The sequence below is a fragment of the Rhinolophus sinicus genome, chromosome 3, assembly GCF_057876585.1.
Source record: "Rhinolophus sinicus isolate RSI-liver-muscle chromosome 3, RSI-T2T, whole genome shotgun sequence".
In the NCBI taxonomy this organism is placed as follows: Eukaryota; Metazoa; Chordata; class Mammalia; order Chiroptera; family Rhinolophidae; genus Rhinolophus; species Rhinolophus sinicus.
The window spans coordinates 154495776-154519260 of NC_142503.1; the positions used below are offsets into that span (position 1 = coordinate 154495776).

Genomic DNA, 23485 nt, shown 5'->3' on the forward strand with positions numbered 1-23485 from the left:
GAGGGACCTCTGAATATGATAGTTTTATACCCCATGCATGTACTCTGCTTATATAATAAATGATTAGTGACTCAAGAGTAAAGAAGCTGACAGTTCTACTTTGGGCAGATTTATTATCTTAATCCTTACCTTATTACTAAAGGTTACTTGGCCCTTCTGAGAAAAATGTGCATACATTTAATTTCGAAGGCATTATCTCGGTAGCATTGAAACATGGCAATTTGCCATTAAAATGCACTGGAGAAGCTACAAGTTGCTGCTATGTCCTGAGATGTGTTTCTTTTGAAGCTAGAATTTGAGAACAAATACTTTTTAAAAATCCAGGTATATTCTGAAAGTCAGAGTTGCATATTCTAGGCAACTAGTAAGAAAAGCCCTATCATCGACTTTGCTATGAAACCGTCATGCTGGTAAATTGAAAATATCAAAGTCATCTTTGGTGTTGACATATAAATATAAGTTGCAATAAATTTCATGTGTATAAAGCATATCTTTTTTTACCTGGTATTATTTCCAAGTGCTGTGATGCCCAGGCGTTTGTATAGCCTGTTACTTTGGATGGATGTTGGCATGACATGTCTCCTGGACAAGAACATTTTTCTGGCTCTCATTCAAAGTGTTGGTTCTGAACCTTTTGGGACATGAAGTCCTTTGAAAATCGGATTACAGTTGTGGACCCTGTTCCTGCCACTCTACACATGCATGAATTGGGGCATATAGTTGTAAAATCTGTAGGGATTGGCCTGAAATTCTAGTTAAGAAGCCCTATGTTAGAGCTTTCTGTCAGTGGGAACGTGTCATGGAGGCATCTCCCACCCAAATGCCACTTACTGATCAGTCGTAGCCACTATATATGCGCCACATGTAGTAACTGTCTGTCACCAAATCCACCTGCTGGCCGAGTGCAATAACTGGTCCCACTACCATCACTTTGGCAGGAGCACAAGAACTGTGGAGAGATGAGTGAAATAGAAGCCAAGGTCAAGTACGTCAAACTTGCTCGGTCCCTCCGGACATATGGTGTGTCCTTTTTCCTGGTGAAGGTGAGTTGGGACAGTGGACAGAGTGTTTGCTGCTGCCACCTCGTTTTCTTTCATTAAAGTGTTTGCTGTTAAGGTTGGTTGGTTGTTCCTAGACCCCTAGGTTTGCAGATGTAACATCTGGATGATGCTGACCCGAGTTTAGCTGTGAAACAGACATGACGTGTGTAAGTTATGAGACTGGTGAGTGAGCCTGGCTGCCCGCAGGCCTCCAAGCAGCTATGTCTTGGCTTGGCTCGCTGACACTGCTCTAAAGCCACTGCAGGGGCGTGTTTCCTTTTTCTCATTATGACTTTCCCCTGAGAATGTTTCACTCAAGACTATCAAGCGTGCCCTGGACTAAGGGAAGGTTGTTGACCACTGCAAACTAAACCGAATTCCTGTGGTAAATATGGAACTTTGTATACTTGTAGATGGGTCTTGGGAGTTCGGTGGTATTTAGACCTGTTTTCACTAGAATTGTTTGTTTTCCTACTATAAGGAAAGAGGTGGGTCTTTTAAACTCAACTTGTGAATTTCAGAGAGAGACGCTTGATAGATGTGTTCTTAAGTTGACTGAGCCTCATTTCTCCCTTGCACATCCTGAGCTCACGTACTCTATTTCAGTCCATCTTTTTGTTTTTCAAATAGGTCTCAGTTTTACACCAGAATATATCAGGCCCTTGCAAATGACGAAAACATAGCTGGATCACTTCGTTTTTAGGGAAGATAATTTATAAGTTGAGTTTCTTATATTTAGTGGGAGTTTTAACCTATCATTGAACTTTTAAATGGTGAAAATGCCTTCTAGGTTATAATGACTCCACTTCCCAATATAATAGTCATAGTAACATTTGGTAAGTAAATGTATGCCAGACATTTCTCATTTAACTCTATCAGCAATACAACAGAACTATCACTATTAACTGCCTTTTTAAAAAAAATTAGTTTCAGGTGTACAAAACAATGTACTAGTTATACCTTCCTTTTAAAAATGATGAAACAGATACTCTGGAAGGTGAAATGACTCAGCTGGAGTCATAAGGACACCATTTCATAAGGACTTGAATTCAGGTCTCTCTGACACCAAAGCCTGGGTTCCCAGCCACTGGGCTGTGCTCCCTTAACTAGGGTGACCTTATTTGACCTGCTTTCACCTTCCTAGCTCCCCACCCCCACCATAAGCACATGGTAAGATCTACTTGTTTTAGAAGAACTTGTTTTTAATTCATTATTCTGAGGGGTAATAGGTGGCAGCTAAGTTCCCATACCTCACAAGGACAGAGATTAAACAAATTTTCAGCATGTCCACTGATATTGGCATCACTTTCCATCTATTTTGAGATTTTGTGTGTGTGTAATCTTTCATGTATGAAATTCATTTCTTGTGTTCACATCATTTTCCACTAATGTCATCAGTCTTCACAGAGTGAGTTTCAGTGATGTGCATACAGGTCAGTAAATGTGGGAAAATAAATAGCACACAGTAAACTACATGTAATTAGAAAGGAAGAGAAACTGAACAGCAAGTTGCAGGGGAAAAAAAAAATTGTTCTCCGAAGACAATTTAGCACCTGAAAAAAAAAAATCTGCCCATGTCCAGTAGGATTAATTGGAGGTAGAGCACAGATCTTCTGGTTATTGCAGCAGAGTCTTGAAAATTTGATCAGATGAAGACTGCTCTGTTATAAAAGTATTTAAGGCAAAATAACTTCTTTCTTCCCTCTCTTCATTTCTTCTCTCTCTCTATCTCTGTCTCTGTCTCTGTCTCTCTTTCTCTGTCTCTCTCTCTCTCTCTCTCTCCCCCCCCCTCTCTCTCTCTCCCCCCCGTCTCTCTGTCTGTCTGTCTGTCTGTCTGTCTGTCTCTCTCTCTCTCTCTCTCTCTCAATGACATCTCTTGGAAGAGAAGTCAAGGAGGTAGACAGCACTGACAACTTTCGTATAGATATGAGAGACCAGAATTTTGGTTTTCATTCACTTTATTTTTTGTCCCATAAATAAAAGTGAAAATACTGCTTACTTTAATGTTTTGGTTCAATAGTCCTATTTAGTATACATTTTATTTTTAAATTGAGATTGATGTTTGCTTGACCATTGTTTGCCCTGCTTTCAAAGTAATACAACTAAGAATTCAGAAATAATTCAGGAATAGTGAAGCCACTATTGCAAACAGTATGGAGATTCCTCAAAAAATTAAAAATAGAATTATATGATCCATTTTGAAATGAGTGGTACACTCATTTACTTCTGGATGATTATCTAAAGGAAATGAAGTCACTATCTCAAAGAGATATCTATACCCTCATGTTCATTACAGCATTATTCACAATAGCCAAGGTGTGGAAACAACCAATGTGTCCATTGATGAACAAATAAAGAAAATGTGTGTGTGTGTGTGTGTGTGTGTGTGTGTACATATGTGCAGTGTAATATTATTATTATTCAGCCATAGAAAAGGAAATCCTGCCATTTGCAACAATATGAATGGATCTTGAGGGCATTACACTAAGTGAAATAAGTCAGACAAAGACACATACTATATGATCCCACCTACAAGTGGAAGTTTTAAAAGCTGAAATCATAGAAACAGAGTACACTGGTGGTTGCGCAGGACCGGGGTGGGGGAAATGAGATGTTGGTCGGAGGGCACAAACTTATAAGAGGAATGGGTTCTGGAGATGTAATGCACCACATGGTGACTATAGTTAGCAGTAGTATTTCAAGTATTATATACTTGAAAGTTGTTAAGAGAGTAAATCTTAAATGTTCTCAACATAACAAAAAATGGTAATTATGTGAGGTGAAAGATACAACCTCACTGTAGTAATAATTTTGCAATGTATACATATATCAAATCATTATATTATACACCCTAAACTTCTACAATGTTATATGTCAATTATATTTCAGTAAAGCTGGGAAAAATATATGGCATCATATGATCACTTTATATAAAGCGACTAAGGTGTTTGATAAAATTTAGCACCCACTCATTATTAAAATACCTTTAAAATGCTGGAATACAAGTGTGCTTCTTCAACATGACAGAGTATTTCAAACCTGTCATCAGTATCCTACTTAATAAAGAAATGCTAGAGAGAAACCTATAAAAATTGGGATCAGAACAAGTTACCCTTTAACACGTTACCCTTCAACATTGTTTTGGAAGTTCATGAAAATGCAGTAAGATATAAAAAAAAAAATTTTTTTAAATATAACTTTAGGAAATGAAGGAACAAAATTATGTATTGCTATGATTGTTTATCTTATAACAAGATACATGGAATCATTTTTTAATTACTTGAAGTAATAAATTCACAGGAAGTTGTAAAAATAATGCAGGGAATCAAAAAGGTAGGTATTAACAAGTGTGGGTGGAGACGTAGAGAAATTGGAGCCCTCATATACTGCTGGTGGAAATGTAAAATGGTGCAGCCACTTTGGAAAAGTCTGAAAGTTCCTCAAACGATTGAACAGAGATGACACATGACCTAGCAATTCCACTCCTGGGTATATATACCCAAGAGAATTCAAGGCATATGTCCGCAGAGAAGGCTATACATAAATGTTCATAGCAGTATTTAGCGCAAAGATAGAAACAACCCAAATTTTCATCAGCTTGTGAGTAGGTTAACAAAACGTGGTGCACTCATACAGTGCAGTATTATTCAGCCGTAAGAAAGAAATGCAGTGTACGGATAGATGCCACAGGGTGGATGAACTGTAAACATTATGCTAAGTGAAAGAAGCTCATCACAAAATATGGTATATTGTATGATTCCATTGATAAGAAATGCCCAGAACAGGCAAATCTATAGAGACAGATGGTTACTTAGGAATGGGGTCAGGTGGCTGGGGAGAGGAGAGTGGTAGCTAAAGATACAGGATTTTTTGTTTGTTTGAAGTGATGAAAATGTTCTAAAGTTGTGGTAATAGTTGTGCATAACTATACATATACTAAAATCCATTGGTTCATGCACTTCAACTCGGTGCATTCTATGGTGTGTGAATTATATTTCAGTAAAGGTGTCTTTAAAAATGCAGAGAAGTTTCCTGTAACTTTCATCAAGTTTCCCCCAATGGTAACTGTAGTACAGTATCACAATCAGGAATCTACTTTGTACAATCCACAGACCTCACTCAGACTTCATGTTTTCCATGTACTCACTTGTGTGTGTTCTGTGCAGTTTTATTACACATAGATCCATGTAACCACCACTGTAACAAAATGCAGAACTCCATTCCGTCATCACAAGTATCTGTGGTGCTACCCTGTTGCGGCCATACACACCTACCCCTTCCTGCTTTTCCACGCCTCCTACGCCCTTCCCCTGGTCCCTCACCCTTGGCAACTACTGATCTTTTGTCCACCTCAACTTTATTTCAAGAATGTTCTATAAATGGAATCATGCAATATGTAACCTTTTGAGATTGGCTTTAGTATAATTCCTTTGAGATCCATCCCAGTCATAATGTACATCAATTGTCCATCCCTTTTTATTGCTGAATCGTATTCCATGGCATGAATATACCACAGTTTGTTTAACCATTTATCACTGAAGAACGTTCAGGTTGTTTCCAGTTTGGGGCTATTATGAATAAAGCTTCTATGAACATTCGTGTACAGATTTGGGTGTGAATGTAAGTGTTCATTTCTTTGGGTTGATGCCCAGGAGTGCAATTGTTAGACCATATGAGAAGACGTGTTTAACTCTAAAAGAAACTGCCAAACTATTTTCCAGAGTGACTTACCATTTTACATTCTTACCAGCAGTGTATGAAGAATCCAATTTCTTGTTCTCTGCATTTGGTGAATCATTTCTTTTTAATTTTAGCCATTCTGATAGGTGTTTAGTAATATTTATTATGGTTTTAATTTGCATTTCTCTAATGGCTAATGATTTTGATCTTCTCATGTGCTTATTTGTCATCTGGATATCCTGTTCAATGAAATGTCTGTTCATGATTTTTGCCAATTTTCTAATTAGATTTTTTTTGAGAATTCTTTATGTATTCTAGGCCCAAGTCTATTGTTAGATGTAGTTCGCACATATTTTCTCCTAGTTTGTAGTTCTGTTTTCATCCTCTTAACTAGGTTTTTCACAGAGCTAGCATTCTTAATTTTGATGAAAGATGTTTTATCAATTTTTCTTTCTATGGATCTTATTTGTTATGTCTAAGAACTTCTTGTCTAACTCTAGGCTTCAAAGATTTTCTCATGTTTTCTTCTAAATGGTTTATTTTTAAATTAAATTTATTTGGGTGACATTGATTAATAAAATTATATAGGTTTTAAGTATACAATTTTATAATACATCATCTATATATTGCATAGTGTGTTCACCGTCCAGAGTCAAATCTCCTTCTGTCACCATATATTTGACCCCCTCTACCCTCTTTTATGTTTGAGTCCATGATGCATTTTGAGTAGTTTTGCATAAGATGTGCAGTTTAAGGTCAGGGTTCATTTTTGGCCTGTGGATGTCCGGTTGCTCCAGCACTGTTTATTGAAAGAACTATCCTTTCTCCAGTAGATTATTTTTGTGTCATTGTCAAAATACAGTTGAACACATTTGTATGGATCTATTTAGAGTTCTCTTCTGTTCCATTGATCTATGTGTCTATCACTTTAGCTATATAGTAAGTTTTAATATCAAGTTGAGCGATTGTCTTCACTTTTTTCTATTTCAAAATTGTTTTAGCCCTTTTAGGTCCTTTTCTTTTCCATATACACTTTAGAACAACCTTGTTTATATCAACAAAAAAACCTTGCTGGGATTTTGATAGGAAGTGCTTTAAGTTAATAGATCAGTTGGAGGAGAATTGATATGTTTATGATGTTTTTCAATCCACGAATGTAGTATTAGAGCCTCTGATTTTTTTTCATCAATATTTTGTAATTTTCAGTCGGCAGATCCTTGTACATGTCACAACAACATGCACAGTCATTTTGATTTTTAGAGTTATTTTAAAATTCAGTAAATCAGTCAAGTAAATTGACAAGACATATATCAACAGCATTAAAAAAAACCCATTGGTGTGTGTGTAGTGTGTATAAATCACAACAACTTAGAATATATGAGCCAAAGAGATCACATACAGAATAGCACAGACACAGAAATTGTATGCTGAAGGGATGGTAAGTTTTTTAAAGGCTTAAGTAACAAAGATCTCAGATCCCCAACCTGAACATAGCATTCAATTGTGAGGGAGATTCACTGGCATAATTTAGGAAATAAAAGTTATTCTATCTGGGGGGTGGGGGGTGGGGGGTGGGAGATGAGGGTAAGGGGGATCAAATATATGGTGATGGAAGGAGAACTGACTATGGGTGGTGAACACACAATGGGATTTATAGATGATGTAATACAGAATTGTAACACCTGAAATCTATGTAATTTTACTAATTGTCACCCAATAAATTTAAATAAATAAATAAATAAATAAAAGTTATTCTATCTTCTCATTGACTACTTTTATTAGCTCCTATTAGATATTCTAAATTAATTGATGAAATGGTAATATACTATATTTTTAAATACTGATAATGAAATGCAATCATACAACATGGGTTTGACATTTGTCCTAGATATTCAGAGAGAACTAGATTGATATTTTTATAGGTGTCTCCATCATATTTTCTTCTATATCTATGTGCATTTTGAGTGTTATATCTTATGTTGTTACAATGGAAAGTGCTCAGGTGCTGGGAGTCAGGAAGATCGGCCCAGAATCCGGGATGGCAGTATACACTTATGTGAGAAATAGCAGAAATGTGTATGGCCATGAGAGACATACCTAGCCTCCCTAGACCTCAGTTTCTTCATCTGAAAGTGGGAGTGGTAATTCCTTGCAAAACTCTAATGAAGATTAAGTGAGCTATGTACGTAAACAAGGGTAGTGCCTGGAACTAAGGATATTTGATAAATGTTCGGTTAGCCCAGCCGGTTACCTCCTCCCACATCTTCCTAATCCCTGGCTCCTGAGTCCTCCCAACTTTTATTTGGCTTTTGGTGTCTGTGATGTAGATCAGGGGTTCACAAACTTCTTCAGTAAAGGGACTAACAGTAAAAATCTTAGGCTTTGCCAGCCATACCATTCAGATCTGCTTTTGCAGTAGGAAAGCAACCATAGGCAATATGTAAATGAATGAGCATGCTTTTGTTGCTGTAAAGCTTTATTTACGGACTCTGAAATTTAAATTTCATATAGTTTTCAAGTCTTGATTTTGTTTAAACCATTTAAAAATGAAAAATTCAGTCTTAGCTTTCAGGCCATTAAAAATGGGCAAAAAACTAGACTTAACACCAGCTATAGGTTGCTGACCCAGATACAGAGAATGTCTGTAAACCCTATAATGACTCCACAGGGAACAGTGTTATATGGCAGTTTTCTCATTGGCTAGTGACATATGCTTTGAAAAGAAAGACCTGGGTTTTTATTCTGCCTTTGCTACTAAGTTTGACCTTAGCTAAGTTACTTTACCGTCCATCTCTAAACCTGTTTGCTCACCTATAAAATTGTGACTTTTTATGAGGTTTAAATGAGGTAATATAGAAAAGGGGACTGTTGCATGTAAGATCTCAATAAATGGGAGTGATGAATGTCTACAGTTTTCCTCTTCCATTGACTTCTTTCTCATGTTACCATGATCTGCTAATCAAAACCCCATAAGCAATGGCAATGCAGTTTCCGCGACCTGCAAAGGAAGGATCCTGTTTCATTCCAGAAAATCCTTGTATAAACCTTCTCACTTCTAAGTTTCCCTTTGAACTTTCCCTGTTGTCATAATCAGAGCCTTGAGGTGAGATACCTGGGGAGCTGACCCTGAACTGTAAAAGATCACAGAGGGCATTCAGAGCATCTCAGAATCAAGTCAAAATGAATTACCAAGTGTTTTTAGAAAGAGAGACAGCTAATAAACAGGGTCTTTAACCCCTAGTTTTGCTCTTGAGCAGCCATCCCTTTCTGCCATGCCCCTAAAAGAAGAAGTATAATGGTGACAGCACAGCGCGCAGGCCAGCAATTTGGCTGGGAGCCAGTATAGGATTCTCGTGAGCACAGCTGGATCAAGGGCTTGGGCCACAGCCTGCCGAAAGCTTAGCCTGCTTGCCTCGCTCTCCCCAATTTTGAATCTCAGGTGTAAAACTCTGGTGATTTAAGAATCAATCTCCACACCTGTGAGAAGAGCCTGAGGCAGAGCAGGTTTGATCAGAGCCAGCCGCCAGGACTAAACCCACAGTAATGGTTGAAATGCGCTTGAAAGAGGAGGGGTGGGACTTATTATTGGATGCTGCCTCTCTTTGGTAGAATGCATATATTCTCCTGCCTTGAAGTTATGCAAGCTCGAGACATCTTCAAAACAACCAAACTAATGAGTACTACCTTGAGAGAGAAGTTTCTGTAGCTGGCAAAATCGCAGCTACAGCCTCTGCATGTGTCTGTGCATGAGAAACAAGTCTTCTTCTGGAGGTAAAAGGACAGTGTAGTTGAAGGTTGGAAATGAGAGGTGTGGAAAGACTGAGATATGAGCTAGAGGGAGGAAGAGGGAGACTTGTTTCCTCAGGACCCTCTCCTGATATGCAGGCTTTGCCACTGAGGGTCTAAGGCAGGTCTTCGGTAGGGGACAACCCCACATCGCTAGCGCAGATCTAAGCCATTTGCTGTTTGAACTTCTCTCCAGCTAATCTGAATTATCTGTGGGTAGGCCCTGAAATACTTTTGTCCCTTGAAGGTCTCTGCTGCTGAGTTACAGTATTTTCTGCATTCCTTATATACCCTTCCCCTCAATCGTGACCTTCTGATGGCCTGCCCACAGTAAGTCATTTGCTTGCTCACTGTGGCTTCCTCTCCCAGGCCAGACTGATCTCCACCCGAGTCAGGGCAATCCCTCACCCCAAAGCCCCTCACTGTGGAGGTGCAGATGGGAAAGGAGGAAGGCAACAGCTGCAAACCATATTTTATTCCTCATCCCCTTCCTGGTCCCATCCCAGCAGCTGGGCTAGTGCCAACCCGGTGTGACTAAACTAGCTGCCTAGAGCCTCTCCTGTGGCCCCGAAGCCAACTAACTGGCATCATCCACCTGCATTTATGTGACCTCCTGTAGAACTGCCTTCTCTTCACAAAGAATCGGACTCTTCCCTGGTTTTTGTAATGACTGGGAGTTTCTTACAGGGCTGTGTTCCCCTCCTCAGACACCCACATAGGACACTGATGTCATTATCTCCTCCTCCTGAGAGGAACCTGGAGGTGTGCTATGTATGACCTTTACCATCTGATGGTTTAGGAACGACCCATGGGGCCTGGGACAGTGTATTTTTTTTCTTCTGTTTTCTAATTGCTTCCCTCAGAAGAAGTGCACCATGGTAGACACTCTGCTTTTGAAATCAGAGATGTTTTTGAGCTGCTAAATTTGTACTCTAATCGTGGCTTTACCCCTCACTATTGTCTGTCTTGGGAGAGTTGCTGGCCCCTTCATTTCAAAATGGGGATCATGATGATGATACCAACATTTAGGAGATGCTCTGAAAATTAATGAAAAATATTTGTTGATTAATTAGTGTGGTACACTTCTGCCCTGTTTTAAGTGGCTGTCTCCGTGCACATACACCCACTTACATACACACTTTGTGCTAATTTGTACATGTATTCCTTGGAGAATAATGCTGTCAGCATTGCTAGGTTTCAGCAAATATTATGTGAAAAGTTTGTTTTTTCCCCCTGACAACTATAGAAATAGATGTGTATTAAATGAAATTTGGGGAGTAAGGAAAAGCACAAGAATAATGCAAATCCCTTGAGATGATCGTTGCTACCATTTTATCACGTAATGAAATTTTTAAAAAAATGTTTAATATTTTAATTTAAAAATTTTATATTTAAAGTGTTATTTCATGTAGGATTAGGCTGTACAAGCTTTTATAATATGTTGTGAATACTTTATTGCCATGAATCCAATTGTTTTCCTATAATATGATTTTTAATAGTTGTACAATAGTCTGTTATTTGGATATACTGTAATTTATCAAATCCCCTATTACTGAAAATTTGGTTATTTCTAGTTTTTCACTGTGATAAACCCTTGCATCATAATCTTCTTGCAACATAATCTTCTTGCAATATAATTTTCTTGCAAGAGGATCTTCACATTCATTTATAACTTGTTTTTTAAGAAGCTTATAAATGCAAAATGTATACAAAGGAGAAATATTTCTAAAGCTTTAGATTGTTGACACATATTCTTCCGTAAAGTCTTTGCCGTTTTAAATTCGCATCAATAGTGCTTTCCTTTATGCCTTACTCAATTCTGAGTATTAATTTTTTCTAAACCTGCCATTTTATGTACATTAAAATTTATTCAATTGCTTATTATTATCTAATTACTTTATGTTAAGCACATTCTCTGTTCATGTTCTTTGCTAGTTATTTTTATTGGTTTATGATTATCTTTCACATACACAGTATATGAAATTTTTATTATCTTATTTGTCGTAAATACTCCTCAGTCATTTGCTTTTTAATTCTGGTTTCTTTTTCTCCTATTTCTCTTTTTGTTTTAGCTGTATTGAAGTTTCCATATATTTTATAGTTAAAACTATTAACCTTTTCCTTTATGGTTTATGTTGGTGTTGATGCTAAAAAGTCATTTCCTACCCAGGAGTCACACAAATATTCATCTTAGTCACCTGTTTGTTCTTCCTAAATTATTAACCTATCTTGAATTTGTTTGGGCATGAGTGACAGGTAGCGATCCATTATTTTAATAGGCATGGTTACTATTTCTTAAAAAATTATTAAAACTAATCAGAAAATATTTGTAAGAGCCAGTAGTCTTACCTGTTTTGAAGTGCCGTGTATGTAGGTTACCTCAAGTAAAACATGATGAAATCACCGATTATTTGGCAAAAATCAGATGTATTCAGAGGAAGAGCACTGACTGTTGGCACCTCCTGTTGCAGGAAAAGATGAAAGGCAAGAACAAGCTGGTGCCTCGCCTGCTGGGCATCACCAAGGACTCGGTGATGCGGGTGGATGAGAAGACCAAGGAAGTGCTACAGGAGTGGCCTCTCACCACGGTCAAGCGCTGGGCGGCCTCACCCAAGAGCTTCACGCTGGTAGGGACCGGCAGAGGGCAGCGAGGGGGCCAGCGTGGCTTTGGGTGATGTCATGGAGCTGGAGAAGCAATAGAAGTCCACTGGGTTTCCTTGACCTTAGAGAGTAATGTGCAGAAGACAGACGGATGGAGTCCACGGGGTGGGGGCAGGGACTGGTCCACAAGTGAGGGAGGTGTCAGCAAGCTGGGTCTCCTTGTCCATCTCTTCGTCTCTGGTGCTTTAAGTTTGTCGTAGTTCGTTAACCAAACAGAGCCACTCACAGGGTGATTCTCAGTGTCCTATGGCCTTGATGCCATCCCTAGCATACCCTCTAAGGAAAGTGTCTAATGCTCTGAGGCTCGTACAAAGGCTCCCTCTTCATCTCCGGTTGTTTTGGAAGTTTCTAAGAACTGCGACATCTTACTGAGGTGTATTTTCCCAGCCTGCCCCAAAAGAGAACATGCTGTAATAATAGTGGAAATAGCATCGTCTTTGGGTAGTAGTCAAACCCAGCCTGTCATTGCCTAGCTGTATGACCTTGCTCAAAATCTATCCTCTCTGGTCCTTCATTTCCTCAGCTGTAAAATGGGAATAGTAATAGCTAGTTGATAGAGTTGCTGGGATCAAACAAGATGCTGATAAAATGCCCATTATGGAATACATGGAAAATAGGGAGAATGTGTATTGCCTTCAAACCTCTGAATTCCTCCTCCCAACCTCAATATTTGCTCTTGGCAGAGTACAACTGTGTAGCCTTAACGATAGCCACACTTACATGTGAGAATTGATAGCGCAAGTTGAACAAGAAGAGAAATCAAAGAAATGTTGAAATCTGTCCATTTCTTCACAATTCCTGAAGTGTACTATTCTCCAGCTCTAGTGAACACTTGAAATATCAGCTTGCATTGAGGCAAGATCTCATAATAGGGCATCAGAACAAAAGGTATCAAGAAGTGACCTTGGAGGGAGTAGTTATCTAATTTAATCATTGATTGATGGACATGCCAGTTGGAAGGAATCTTCAGAAAACATACCTTCTTTCTTCCTGCAGTCAGTCAGTGACAACTCTACCTGCATGGCCCTTAAAAATGGGTGTTCTCATCTTCCATTGTACGAAGTTGTGGATCATTTCTGCAACAGAAAAATCAAGAAATCAATATAAACATTTTGTTTAGAAATATTAGGAGAAACTGCAAAAAGGGTTGAACGTGGTTGCGGGCTGGGGGAGGGCTGGGGAGAGAAACAGAAGGCAGAAATGTGTACTACATGGGACAGCTGTGTTTTGGTGTATATTGTTTAATACGATTGGTCTTTTAAAAGTAGGTCTAAGTACTGTACTGCTCTGTTAAACGGAAGTTTATTTAAAAAATAAGAAATAGTGATGAATCTCAGTAACTACCTCAAGCAAAGGAGAAAGTTAGATCCTGTTAGTTGAAGGTGTTGTTCCAGCCTTCTACATCCCGATTAATTTTCCATCTAATAATTCTATGAATTTCTGAGAGTGAAGATTCTAACAATTCTGGAATTTTCTGTATCTCCCTTCATCTCTGTTGGTTTTTGCTTTCGTGTTTTGAAGCCCTGTTGTTTGATGTCTATATGTTCTCCCTCTATCTTCTTAATGGAGAAATTGTTTTATTGTTATGTTCTTTTGTTCCTAATAACTTTTTGCTCTGAAATCTTTATCTTATATTAATATAGCTACTCATGCTTTTTGAAGTTAATGTTTGCAAGTTATAGCTTTTTTCCATCCTTTTACTTTCAGCCTAGCTATATTGTCATATTTGAAATGAGTTTCATGTAGAGAATGTAGAGTTGGATTGTGTTCTCTTTTAATGTATTCTGTCAATGTCTGTCTTTTGATTGGAGTATTTAGACCATTTATATTTTAACCTAACTATTGACATATAGCTTAAATCTACCTTTTTTTTTCTGTTTATCCTCACTCTTTTTCCTGTTTTTCTTGCCTTCTTGTGGGTTACTTGAACATTTTTAGAGTTCCATTTTTATTTATTAATTATTTTTTTAGCATATCTCTTTATGTAGTATTCTTAGTAATTGTTCTGAATATTACCATCTACATATTAAATTAATTACAGCCTATTGGTGTCATTGTTTTCCCATGTCAAGTAAAGTGTAGAAACCTTACTTCCATTTAGGTCTCTTTAAACTCCCCACTTTTTTAGTATAATTATTTAAATATTTTTTCTATACACATTGAATACCACATGAGATGGTGTTATAAATTTTGCTTCAACCATAAAATATGAGTAAAGAAAACTGATGCAGTAAAGGATATATATAGTCTATTACATTTATTTGTATAGTTATCCATCCCATTTCCTTTTTGAAGTTCCCAGCCTTCTTCTGTTACCATTGTCTTTATGTTTGGGGATCTTCTTTTTGCCATTCTTTAAAGGCAGGTCTGCTAAAAACAACAAATTCTCTTAGTTTTACCTTTACCTGAGAATGTTCTTATTTCCTTTTTATTCATAAAGGATAATTTTGCCAGGTACAGAATATAAGAATGACAGTTATTTTCTTTCAGCACTTGAAAAATGTCATCTACTTCTTTATGTCCTCCATGGTTTCAGATTAGAATTTTCTATCATTCAAGTTCATTTACAGATAATATGTTTGTTTAGAGATGATGTCACTTTTCTATGGCTGTCTTAAAGATTTTTGTTTGTCTCTAGTTTTCAAAAGTTCCTTGTGTGGATTTCTTAGGATTTTTTCTATTTAGGGTTTACTAAGCTTCTTGAATTAGTAGGTTTATGGATTTATGTCTTGGACTAATTTGAGGACGTTTTCAGCCATTATTTCTTCAAATACTTTTTTCTTTTTTGTTTCACACTGTTTTCCCCTCCTGGAATTCTGGTGATATGGATGTTAAATCTTTTATAATTGCCCCACAGATTCCTGAAGCTCTGTTTTGTTTTGTCTATTTTCTCTATTATCCTAATTGACTAAATATTATTCATCTGTTTTCAAGTTTACTGGTTCTATCCTCTGTTACTGGTTCTATCATCTCCACACTAGTCTATCCTGTGAGATTTTTATTTTGGTTATTGCATTGTTCAGGTAATTTTCATTTGGTTCTTTTTAATGACTTATGTTTCTTTTTGAAATTTTTTTTATTTGTTTGAGAATTTGTAATTGATTATTGAAACATTATTTATGATGGCTACTTTAAAATTCTAATCAGACAATTCCAGCATCTGATTCATCTCAGTATTGGCATCAATTGATTATTGCTTTTACTCATTTTGTAGTCCTGGTTCTTGATATGGACAGTGATTTTTCTTTTTTATATCATAGAGATTTTTGGTTGTTATGTTAGGAGACTCTTATTTAAATCTTACTATTTTAGCAGACAGTCACCTTGTTTAGGTTTAGTGTGTAGAGTTCTAGCCTACTTTTGTGGACTTCAGCTGCAATGACAATTCATTTTTCTGAATCCTTGCAATGCTATTCTGGACTACCTTGTTCTTTTGATGCTGCTGGGATCCGTGCTCAATCCCTGTTGCTGCTGAATGAATGAGACCTGGAGTCGGGGAGAAAGGGGGAGTCAGTGCTTGAGAAGAGGCTTCTGCATAAGATGTGGACTATCGTCTCTGCCTGACAGGAATGCGGTTTGTAGGAGTTCCTGGAAGGGGAGCAACAGCCTTATTGTGAAAAACGAAACAAACAAAAATCTCAAAGTACAGTACAATAAACTAACATTTCTGGAGTACTTACCGTCCTATAAGCCAGGCACTCCGCCAAGCGTTTTCAGGAAAGCCTTTATCCTGAAGCCTTCTGCTTCCATAGCATGGTGTGGAGAGCTAGCCCCGGTGTTCCTGGGGGCTATGAACATCTGTGGAAGGAGAAGTGTAGAAAAAAGAAAGAAGAGTGGCGTCTGCAACTCATGCATGTGACCCTTCATGACTATGCAGCTGTTATTACCATGAGTTGATAATGGAACTTTATCCTTAATGCATAATTTTAAAATGAAATGATCTGTCTTGTGGGTTACTTTTACTTTTTCTAGTCTAAAACTGTTCATTCCGCTCCCCTACAGGTCCTCACAAAGTAGCTGAGTGTGTTGTGGGGTTGAGCAAATGAGTCAGTGGGTTCATGTTCTTGACGCCAAGGTTCTCGCTGAGAAGCAAGGGCCATACAAATACAGGTGGGGGAGGTGAGGAGGATCCCCCTGGGCATGAGGAGAGATTTCATTGTGAGCTCCAGACCCCTACCATATACACATGTGTCTCTGCATGTATGTGTATGTGTGTACACGTGCATATATTTCCTTGCTCTGTCTTCTGAAAGGGTCAAGAAGCAATGACGCCCCTGTAATAATTAGTAATAAACACACCTAAATGAGGGAGGAATGCACTTCCCTGGGCCCCCTGCTATTGCTGAGTGGCCTTTTGTGGAGAGGCAGAAGGCACTGGACCTGGGTTTCTTTATGCCTCTGGGTAGAGAGCAGGAAGATACAGGGCTTCACTGGGGCCACTGCAGCAAAAGGATCAGACCACCTGCCTGCCTCAGTTGTGGAGCAGGGGCTGGGATGGCCCAGGCTTTCACTGCTCTCTGCAGCTGCCAATGAATGCCATCCCAGATTGTGGAGCTGGGTTGGGAATCTCTGTTGGGCTTCCCCTCTTCTGGTCCTTTGGCCAGAGAGAACAGGCTTTTCAGATACTGCTTGTTGGAGATGGCAAGTGTCAGAACTATCTTAACACCCAGCCTTGGGGGTAAATGGGATATAAAACAAAACCCAAGAACTCACCAGATATGGTTCTTCAACTCCAGAGGTCCCCAACCAGTCCAACTTTTCAGCTTTCAGAGCCCTTTTACCATAGTTGGTTATATACATTTTAGGATATTCACCTGTATTTAGAGGGGAACAGCAGGAAAAAGTTGAGTCTGTGCCATCTTAAACCTGGACCTCCTTACCTTCAAAATTGCTAATATATCTGATTTAGTTATAGTTCTTCTAATGTTATTTTTTCCCCCAGGATTTTGGGGAGTATCAAGAAAGCTACTACTCAGTACAAACCACGGAGGGAGAGCAAATATCCCAGCTGATTGCAGGCTACATTGACATCATCCTCAAAAAGGTATTTCATACTGATGCGAATTGGAAAGCAAGGCTTCTTTACTAAGACTCAATGTAGGTGATGTAGCTCCCTCGGGGGGAGGGGGGGGACAAAACCCAATCTTAGACGTTAAGATTGCTTGAGTGTGGGGTCTTTGACCTCAAGATCCTATGAGAATTTCTGATTTTGCTGCAGTTCATTTGTATCATTGACTGCCTGTAATTAGTGATAGTGCATCACTTAGCTAATGAATGAATCCAGCTAACCCTTCAGCTTCTTCCACTCTGTGTAGTTAGGTTATACTTCCCAGCCTCTGTAGAAACCCAGATGGAGGGTTTGGAAATGTTCTTCGTGTTTTTCACGTTGTTGTTGTTTTTTTCACCCAAATTTAATAGGGTTATATGCCATAGCGGTAACACGTAGATTTTCTAACTCTCCTAGATACAGCCTGCTCAATAACCAAGTTCTGGAATATTAATATCTGCGTCTTGATTTTCACTATGTAAAATTAGGTCTGAGCAATAATAAATGCAGAATACATAATGTGTCTTTCTATATTAAATAATTTCTTTCTTTCTTATGGTTATTATTGCTTTTGTTCACCCATCATTTACTAAATATCCATTGTAAGGAATTTGGTGTAAACCTCAACATTTTTGCTTATGTGGCCCCTTTTAAAAGGTTCTTGTGTAAAGACCTACTGATTTTCATTTTTGTGTGTGTGTTTGTCTTGTTTTACCTCCAGAAACAAAGTAAAGATAGATTTGGGCTAGAGGGTGATGAGGAGTCAACTATGTTAGAAGAGTCCGTGTCCCCCAAAAAGTAAGTATTGTTGAGCACTGGAGAGCTGCCTTCTCATTACATGGGCAGGTATCCTCCTGCCAGCTCTGGGGCATGTGCTCTGAAGTCCCTCACGTAGAGGAAATGATAGTCAATGATACAGACCAGCCCTGCTTCTTGAAGTAATGTCCCAAACTGTCAGCATTGGTATTAAGGGTGTCTGGGGGGAGGGTGCTGTAGATTTCAGGGAGACACTGAACAAGATGTGTTTAACTCCATCTTCAGAGTCAGTGAACATTCATGAGTGCTAGTCTGCATTTCTGATTTAAATTTCATAAGCTGCATCATTTTCATCAAAGGGCTGGAGAGTGAGCTTTTGTTTGATTCTGTCCCTTTGGAGGCAGGGAGCTAGCCAGTGGAGGAGTGACTGTTGATGGACCACTGCTACTTGCCATACTTGATACATATTATGACGCAGCAAATGGTTAAGAACATGGGCTTTGGAGCCAGACTTCAAGTTCAAATCTGGGAGCTATATTTTAATGTTGTGGTCTTGTGGACACTATGAATTTTCTCTGCCCCCTTGATCTCATCTATAAAATGGGAGTAATGATAATACCGCCTTATAAGTTTCGTTTTGATGATTGACTTACTAATAAAGCACATAAAACAATGCCTGGCACATAATAAATGTTTGCTGTTGTTATCTTCATTATTTTAAATTTAGAACTGTCTCAATTTAGCCCTATTTATAGATGGGAAAATTGAGATTTATTAAAATTAAGTAACATCTAATAAATGATATTTGAACAAAAACCTGTGCAGCCACCCCCTTTATGTTAAATAGAGCATTGTAATAACAACTTTTCTTGCCTTCACTTTGCTGTGTATATCCAACATGCTCTCTCATTTGGTCCCAACAACAATCCCCTATGGGAGAGATACCCAGATATTGTCATCCCCATTCATGGATGAGGAAACCAAATCACAATGGAAGTCAGCTGAGGTGCATTCATGTGGCAGAGCCAGGAGTCAGATTCAGATATTGTGATGTTTCCTGTAGCACACTGCCAGAAAGTTCTAGAGTCTTTGAACTTGCTTAATCATATCATTGTTGCTGTAACATTGCCACTCTGCACCCTTTTCTCACAATTTGCTTCATAATCACCTTGAAGGTGTTTTTCCATTTGTCCCGTTAGTACACAAGTTGAAACCAAACTTGATGTGACACATTTCAAGTATTGCTACCTCTGGCAAAACACCTTGCCTTATTAGAATTATTAATGACCATTAGATAGAAATCAGCAAGTTGGTGCTTCCTGACAGGGTGAGGCATTCACCTCAAAGGAATGCTGCACTATGCTTCACCTAGGAGGAGCTAAGTCAGTATCTGAGCCCAGGACCACCACTGCCTGGGACCCCTGTAGCCTCCTCCCACTGCCTAGGGCACCAGGGTGGGTTCTGATCAAGGCAGACAGGAAGTGTGGTCCAGGGCAGTCCCCATCACGGGGCCTTCCACTTTGCTTCTATTAGACTTTTGCTGAGATCTTAGACGCAGCTAACCTCCTACAGGAACCACAGGTCGTCCTCCCTAATGTCACCTCCTCCATAGGCCTTGATGTCTCTCCACGGATGTCTGTTGCTTGGTGTCCTGGTATGGCTCACGAGCTTTGCCCTGTGCAACAGAGAGTGATCGATGATGGTTCGAGAATCCTGGGCCAGAGGCCCCTGCCCTTTAATGCAGGCGCTCACCAACCCTGTCCCCCTTCTACATGTGCACAGGCTTCCCCAGACTCTCCCTGTGGGTTTGACCCCTGGGCTTCTGAGACAGATGTGATACTTCAAACTTGTTAACTTCGTGTGCTCAAAGTCCTTGACACTCACCGTGCATTCAAAGAAAATATCGAGAAGTAAAAATATTGATAATTATTTTCTTTTTCCTGGATGCCCTATGAGTCTTTCCAGACTTAAGTTGAAATCATCTGGAAGAGGTGCCAAAGTCTGTCCCATCATCAAGGCTGCAAAGGTGTTTAAACATCCTGTATGATCAGTGGCCTTGAACCTGTGGGATGGGATCTGAGCTGTGGGAGATTTTCTTTGAGTTCATACCCACACTTTTCCTATCACGCTAAGGATACATGATGTGTTTCCCCAGTGCCTAGAATAGAACCCGGCATGCAGTAATTTGTTGAATGAATGCATCTCAGGTAGAATTTCCCAAAAATGGATTAATGTATCCAAAACTTTCATTTACAGGTGGTACATCGTTTTTATGGGAATACCTGTGTGTTTTTTTAAGAACAAGTAATTGCATAACACTGTGAACCTACTGAATACGTTGGGAGTGGTTATTTATATTATTGTGATAAAAGGATTCACCTCAGGGTTCTGAGCATGTTAGTGCTGCCTCTTCATTCCCAATTCTGTCTGTACATTCTTTGCTAAATTGGCCTCCACAGCACAAAGCAGCAAACATGCATGACACCTGTGGTGTCCTGTCATGACACTCCCTGTGAGCGGCCACCTCACAGTGACCAAACCACCTGTCCCCCACAGGTCCACCATCTTGCAGCAGCAGTTCAACCGGACCGGGAAGGTGGAGCACGGCTCAGTGGCACTGCCGGCCGTGATGCGCTCAGGCTCCAGCGGGCCCGAGACCTTCAACATTGGCAGCATGCCCTCACCACAGCAGCAGGTCATGGTTGGGCAGATGCACCGAGGCCACATGCCCCCGCTGGTGAGGCTTCTGGGGCACTCACCCTACCCTGCACGTCAGTATGCTGCCTCTGGTGCGCAGGGAGGGACCCAGCCGTGGGGATTGGTTGTGTGTCATCCACACAATTGCTAGTTCCCATCTGGATCATGGCTCTACAGCTGTGCAGTCCTGATGCCTAACTCCCAGCATGCTTTCTGGTAACTGGGTGGCTCTGGTAGCTCCCTGTCTGGGATCACAGTTGTCTTCTGGAAGAGAAACAGTAACCTCTCCATGTGACTGGTGACTCAGAGGTAGAAACTGCTTCTTTGCCTTAGCATCACCAAGCTGCTAATTAGCACAGCTACCCCTCGGAGAGCCTTAGACATAGACCCAGTCTGTGGTGAGCCCCACTTTCCCCTGAGTGGATCACTCATTGCTGCCACTGTGGTGGTCTACCTAACGCAGTGCCTCTCTTAGATATTGGGTGAGAACTGTTTGAAAGCTGAAGAGCCTGAAAGCTCAGAAGTAATTTGATTCTGAAGAAGCATGTGTAGGTTGGAATCCTTACTTATTTACCAAGAAGAGTTCTGGTGTAACACACACGTTTCCCATGCCTGAGATCTTTTGTCCCGGTACTCAAGGATTGGGTCCCCTTAGCTCCCCTGCAAAGACTCTTTCTGAAACTTCTTGTCAGTTAATTCAGTTATCCAATGGGAGGTGGTTTGCACAGCTGTTGAGATGTCTATGTACCCTCGGCCACTTTGTCCAGAGCCAGAGTTCAGTGTCACCTTGTTTTGTGTAGAGGGCTGTGTCAGTGCCGGGACCATGTTTTGCCACCTTGTGTCCATCTGTCTGCAGACCTCGGCCCAGCAGGCCCTCATGGGGACCATCAACACGAGCATGCATGCTGTCCAGCAGGCCCAGGACGACCTCAGCGAGCTTGACTCATTGCCACCTCTTGGCCAGGATATGGTAAATATCATTCATGATTTTCATTCTATGTCTCTGCCCTGGCAGAAAGCAGGATGATGGACTCTCTGAATACGGTCAGGTGAATCTCTGTCTCCAGTGAGGTTAAGTGGAAACCCATGTCTTTTTCAAGATAAGTCTCTGTCTGTAGGTTGTACCCCCAGGAGGAGAGAATCAGGGGGTGCTACTGGCTGTTGGCAGTACCTGGCAGGGACTGAGACCTTGGAGTCTGGAGTCACATCATGTGGGCTCCCATCCCAGCTCCACTGCTCAGGGCTGTGTGAATCTGAGCAGCTTTCTCCAAGCCTCCATGTTGTCGTCCATGACCATGACTAGTGTAGTTGTGAAGACACAATAACCTAATCATATACAGAGTTCTTAGCACAGTCCCTCACCAGTAACACATGGTGAGAGCGCCGTGAGTATTAGCTGTTTTTGTTGTTACCAGTGGTTCTCAAACTGTAGCGTGCACCTGAATCACCTGGAGGGCTTGTCAAAACACATTGCTGAGCCTCTCCCCCATTTTTTTCTCACTCAGTAGGTCTGGGTGGGGCCTGAGCATTTGCATTTCCAGTGAGTTCTCTGGTGATGCTGCTGCTGCTTTTGGGGGCACCATGCTTTGAGAAACACTGGGTTACTACTCTTGAGCTTTTGGGAGGGCAGGGTAAGGAGCTGCCTTCCTGTAGCTGTTGCTGCATGAAATCATCTATAATAGCTCCTTGCTATGCCGGTCGTGGGCCATGGGCTGTCAGCATTGGCAACGCCTGGGATCTTGTGAGAGGTGTAGAACCTTAGGCCTTACCCCAGACTTCTGAACCAGAACCTGCATGTTAGCGAAGCTCCCGGCTGTTCTGTGTGCACATTCAAGTTTGCCTAGTACTGTTCTTCTCAGCCCTACTTTATACATTAGAGTCACCTGAGGAGCTTTAAGGGCAAAGCCGAAGGACCTAAGGCTCAAACCAAACAAATCTGTGTCTCTGGGGGTGGGGACTGGGTATCAGTGCTTTTTCACCATCTCCAATGATTCTAAGGGGCAGCCAGGGGTGAAAACCTCTGTGTTAGAACCAACGGAGCCCTCATAGGGTCCAGAAACAAGATACACTTTGTAGCCTGATCTTGTCCAGCCAGGAGGAACTGCCTCCGTGTTCTCCCTGAACACTGTGTACTTGTATACACAGAGGATGCTGCTGTCCTCAGTGCTGCTTTTCCCAAGGACCCAAAATCATTAAACATTTTGCTTTGGGGAACTTCAGAGTGAAAATACTTATGGCAGACACCCAAATCCAGCACAGTTGTAAGATAGAGTTTTGAAATATTTGGATTTAACATTCCTGCTTCACCAACTTTGAAAGAATTAGTATTCAAAAAATATTATTAGTGCTAGACGCATCTGGAACCTAGATTAATATTGTTGGAATATTTTAGGAAGCAGATCAGCCCTTTATATTACCATAGGGTTGTCATGTCAATGTAACTGATTATTTATTGGCTAAGTCCAGAAATGCCAGAAAATAAAAAATTTGGTATTTATAGGTTCCAATGACCATAAAGTAGAAGAGCTGGAGAGTTTGTTAAAGACCATTGAGTTCCTACAGTAGAAGCAATCAATGTAAGGCACAGATCCTGGATGTAATTTGCCTAAATGGTACAACTGGATCCAGAACAGGGGTCTTGACCCCCACCCCTACCCCCGAATTCCTGCCGGGAAAGGAGCCACATCTACACGATATTTATGTTGTCAACAAAAGACCATCCTCATGCTGACAGAGAACACTCATGAACTGAAACACTCTAATTCTAAACCCGTTCTCTAAAAAACAAAACGAAAATTGGCCTGGTTGGTGCTAATGT

The 23485-nt window shown here is 40.2% G+C and overlaps 1 protein-coding gene across 9 annotated transcripts in view; it reads left to right on the plus strand.

Moving 5' to 3' along the window:
- The window catches only part of TLN2 (talin 2), a 410573-nt gene that overhangs the window by 243906 nt on the left and 143182 nt on the right, over positions 1-23485 (plus strand). For all 9 annotated transcript variants that reach the window (XM_019755358.3, XM_074327637.2, XM_019755356.3 and 6 more), the window contains 6 exons: positions 939-1043; positions 11978-12133; positions 17110-17211; positions 17936-18012; positions 20527-20707; positions 21524-21637. In XM_019755358.3, coding sequence (XP_019610917.2) covers positions 939-1043; positions 11978-12133; positions 17110-17211; positions 17936-18012; positions 20527-20707; positions 21524-21637 — 735 coding nt within the window. The remainder of the gene's footprint in view (positions 1-938; positions 1044-11977; positions 12134-17109; positions 17212-17935; positions 18013-20526; positions 20708-21523; positions 21638-23485) is intronic.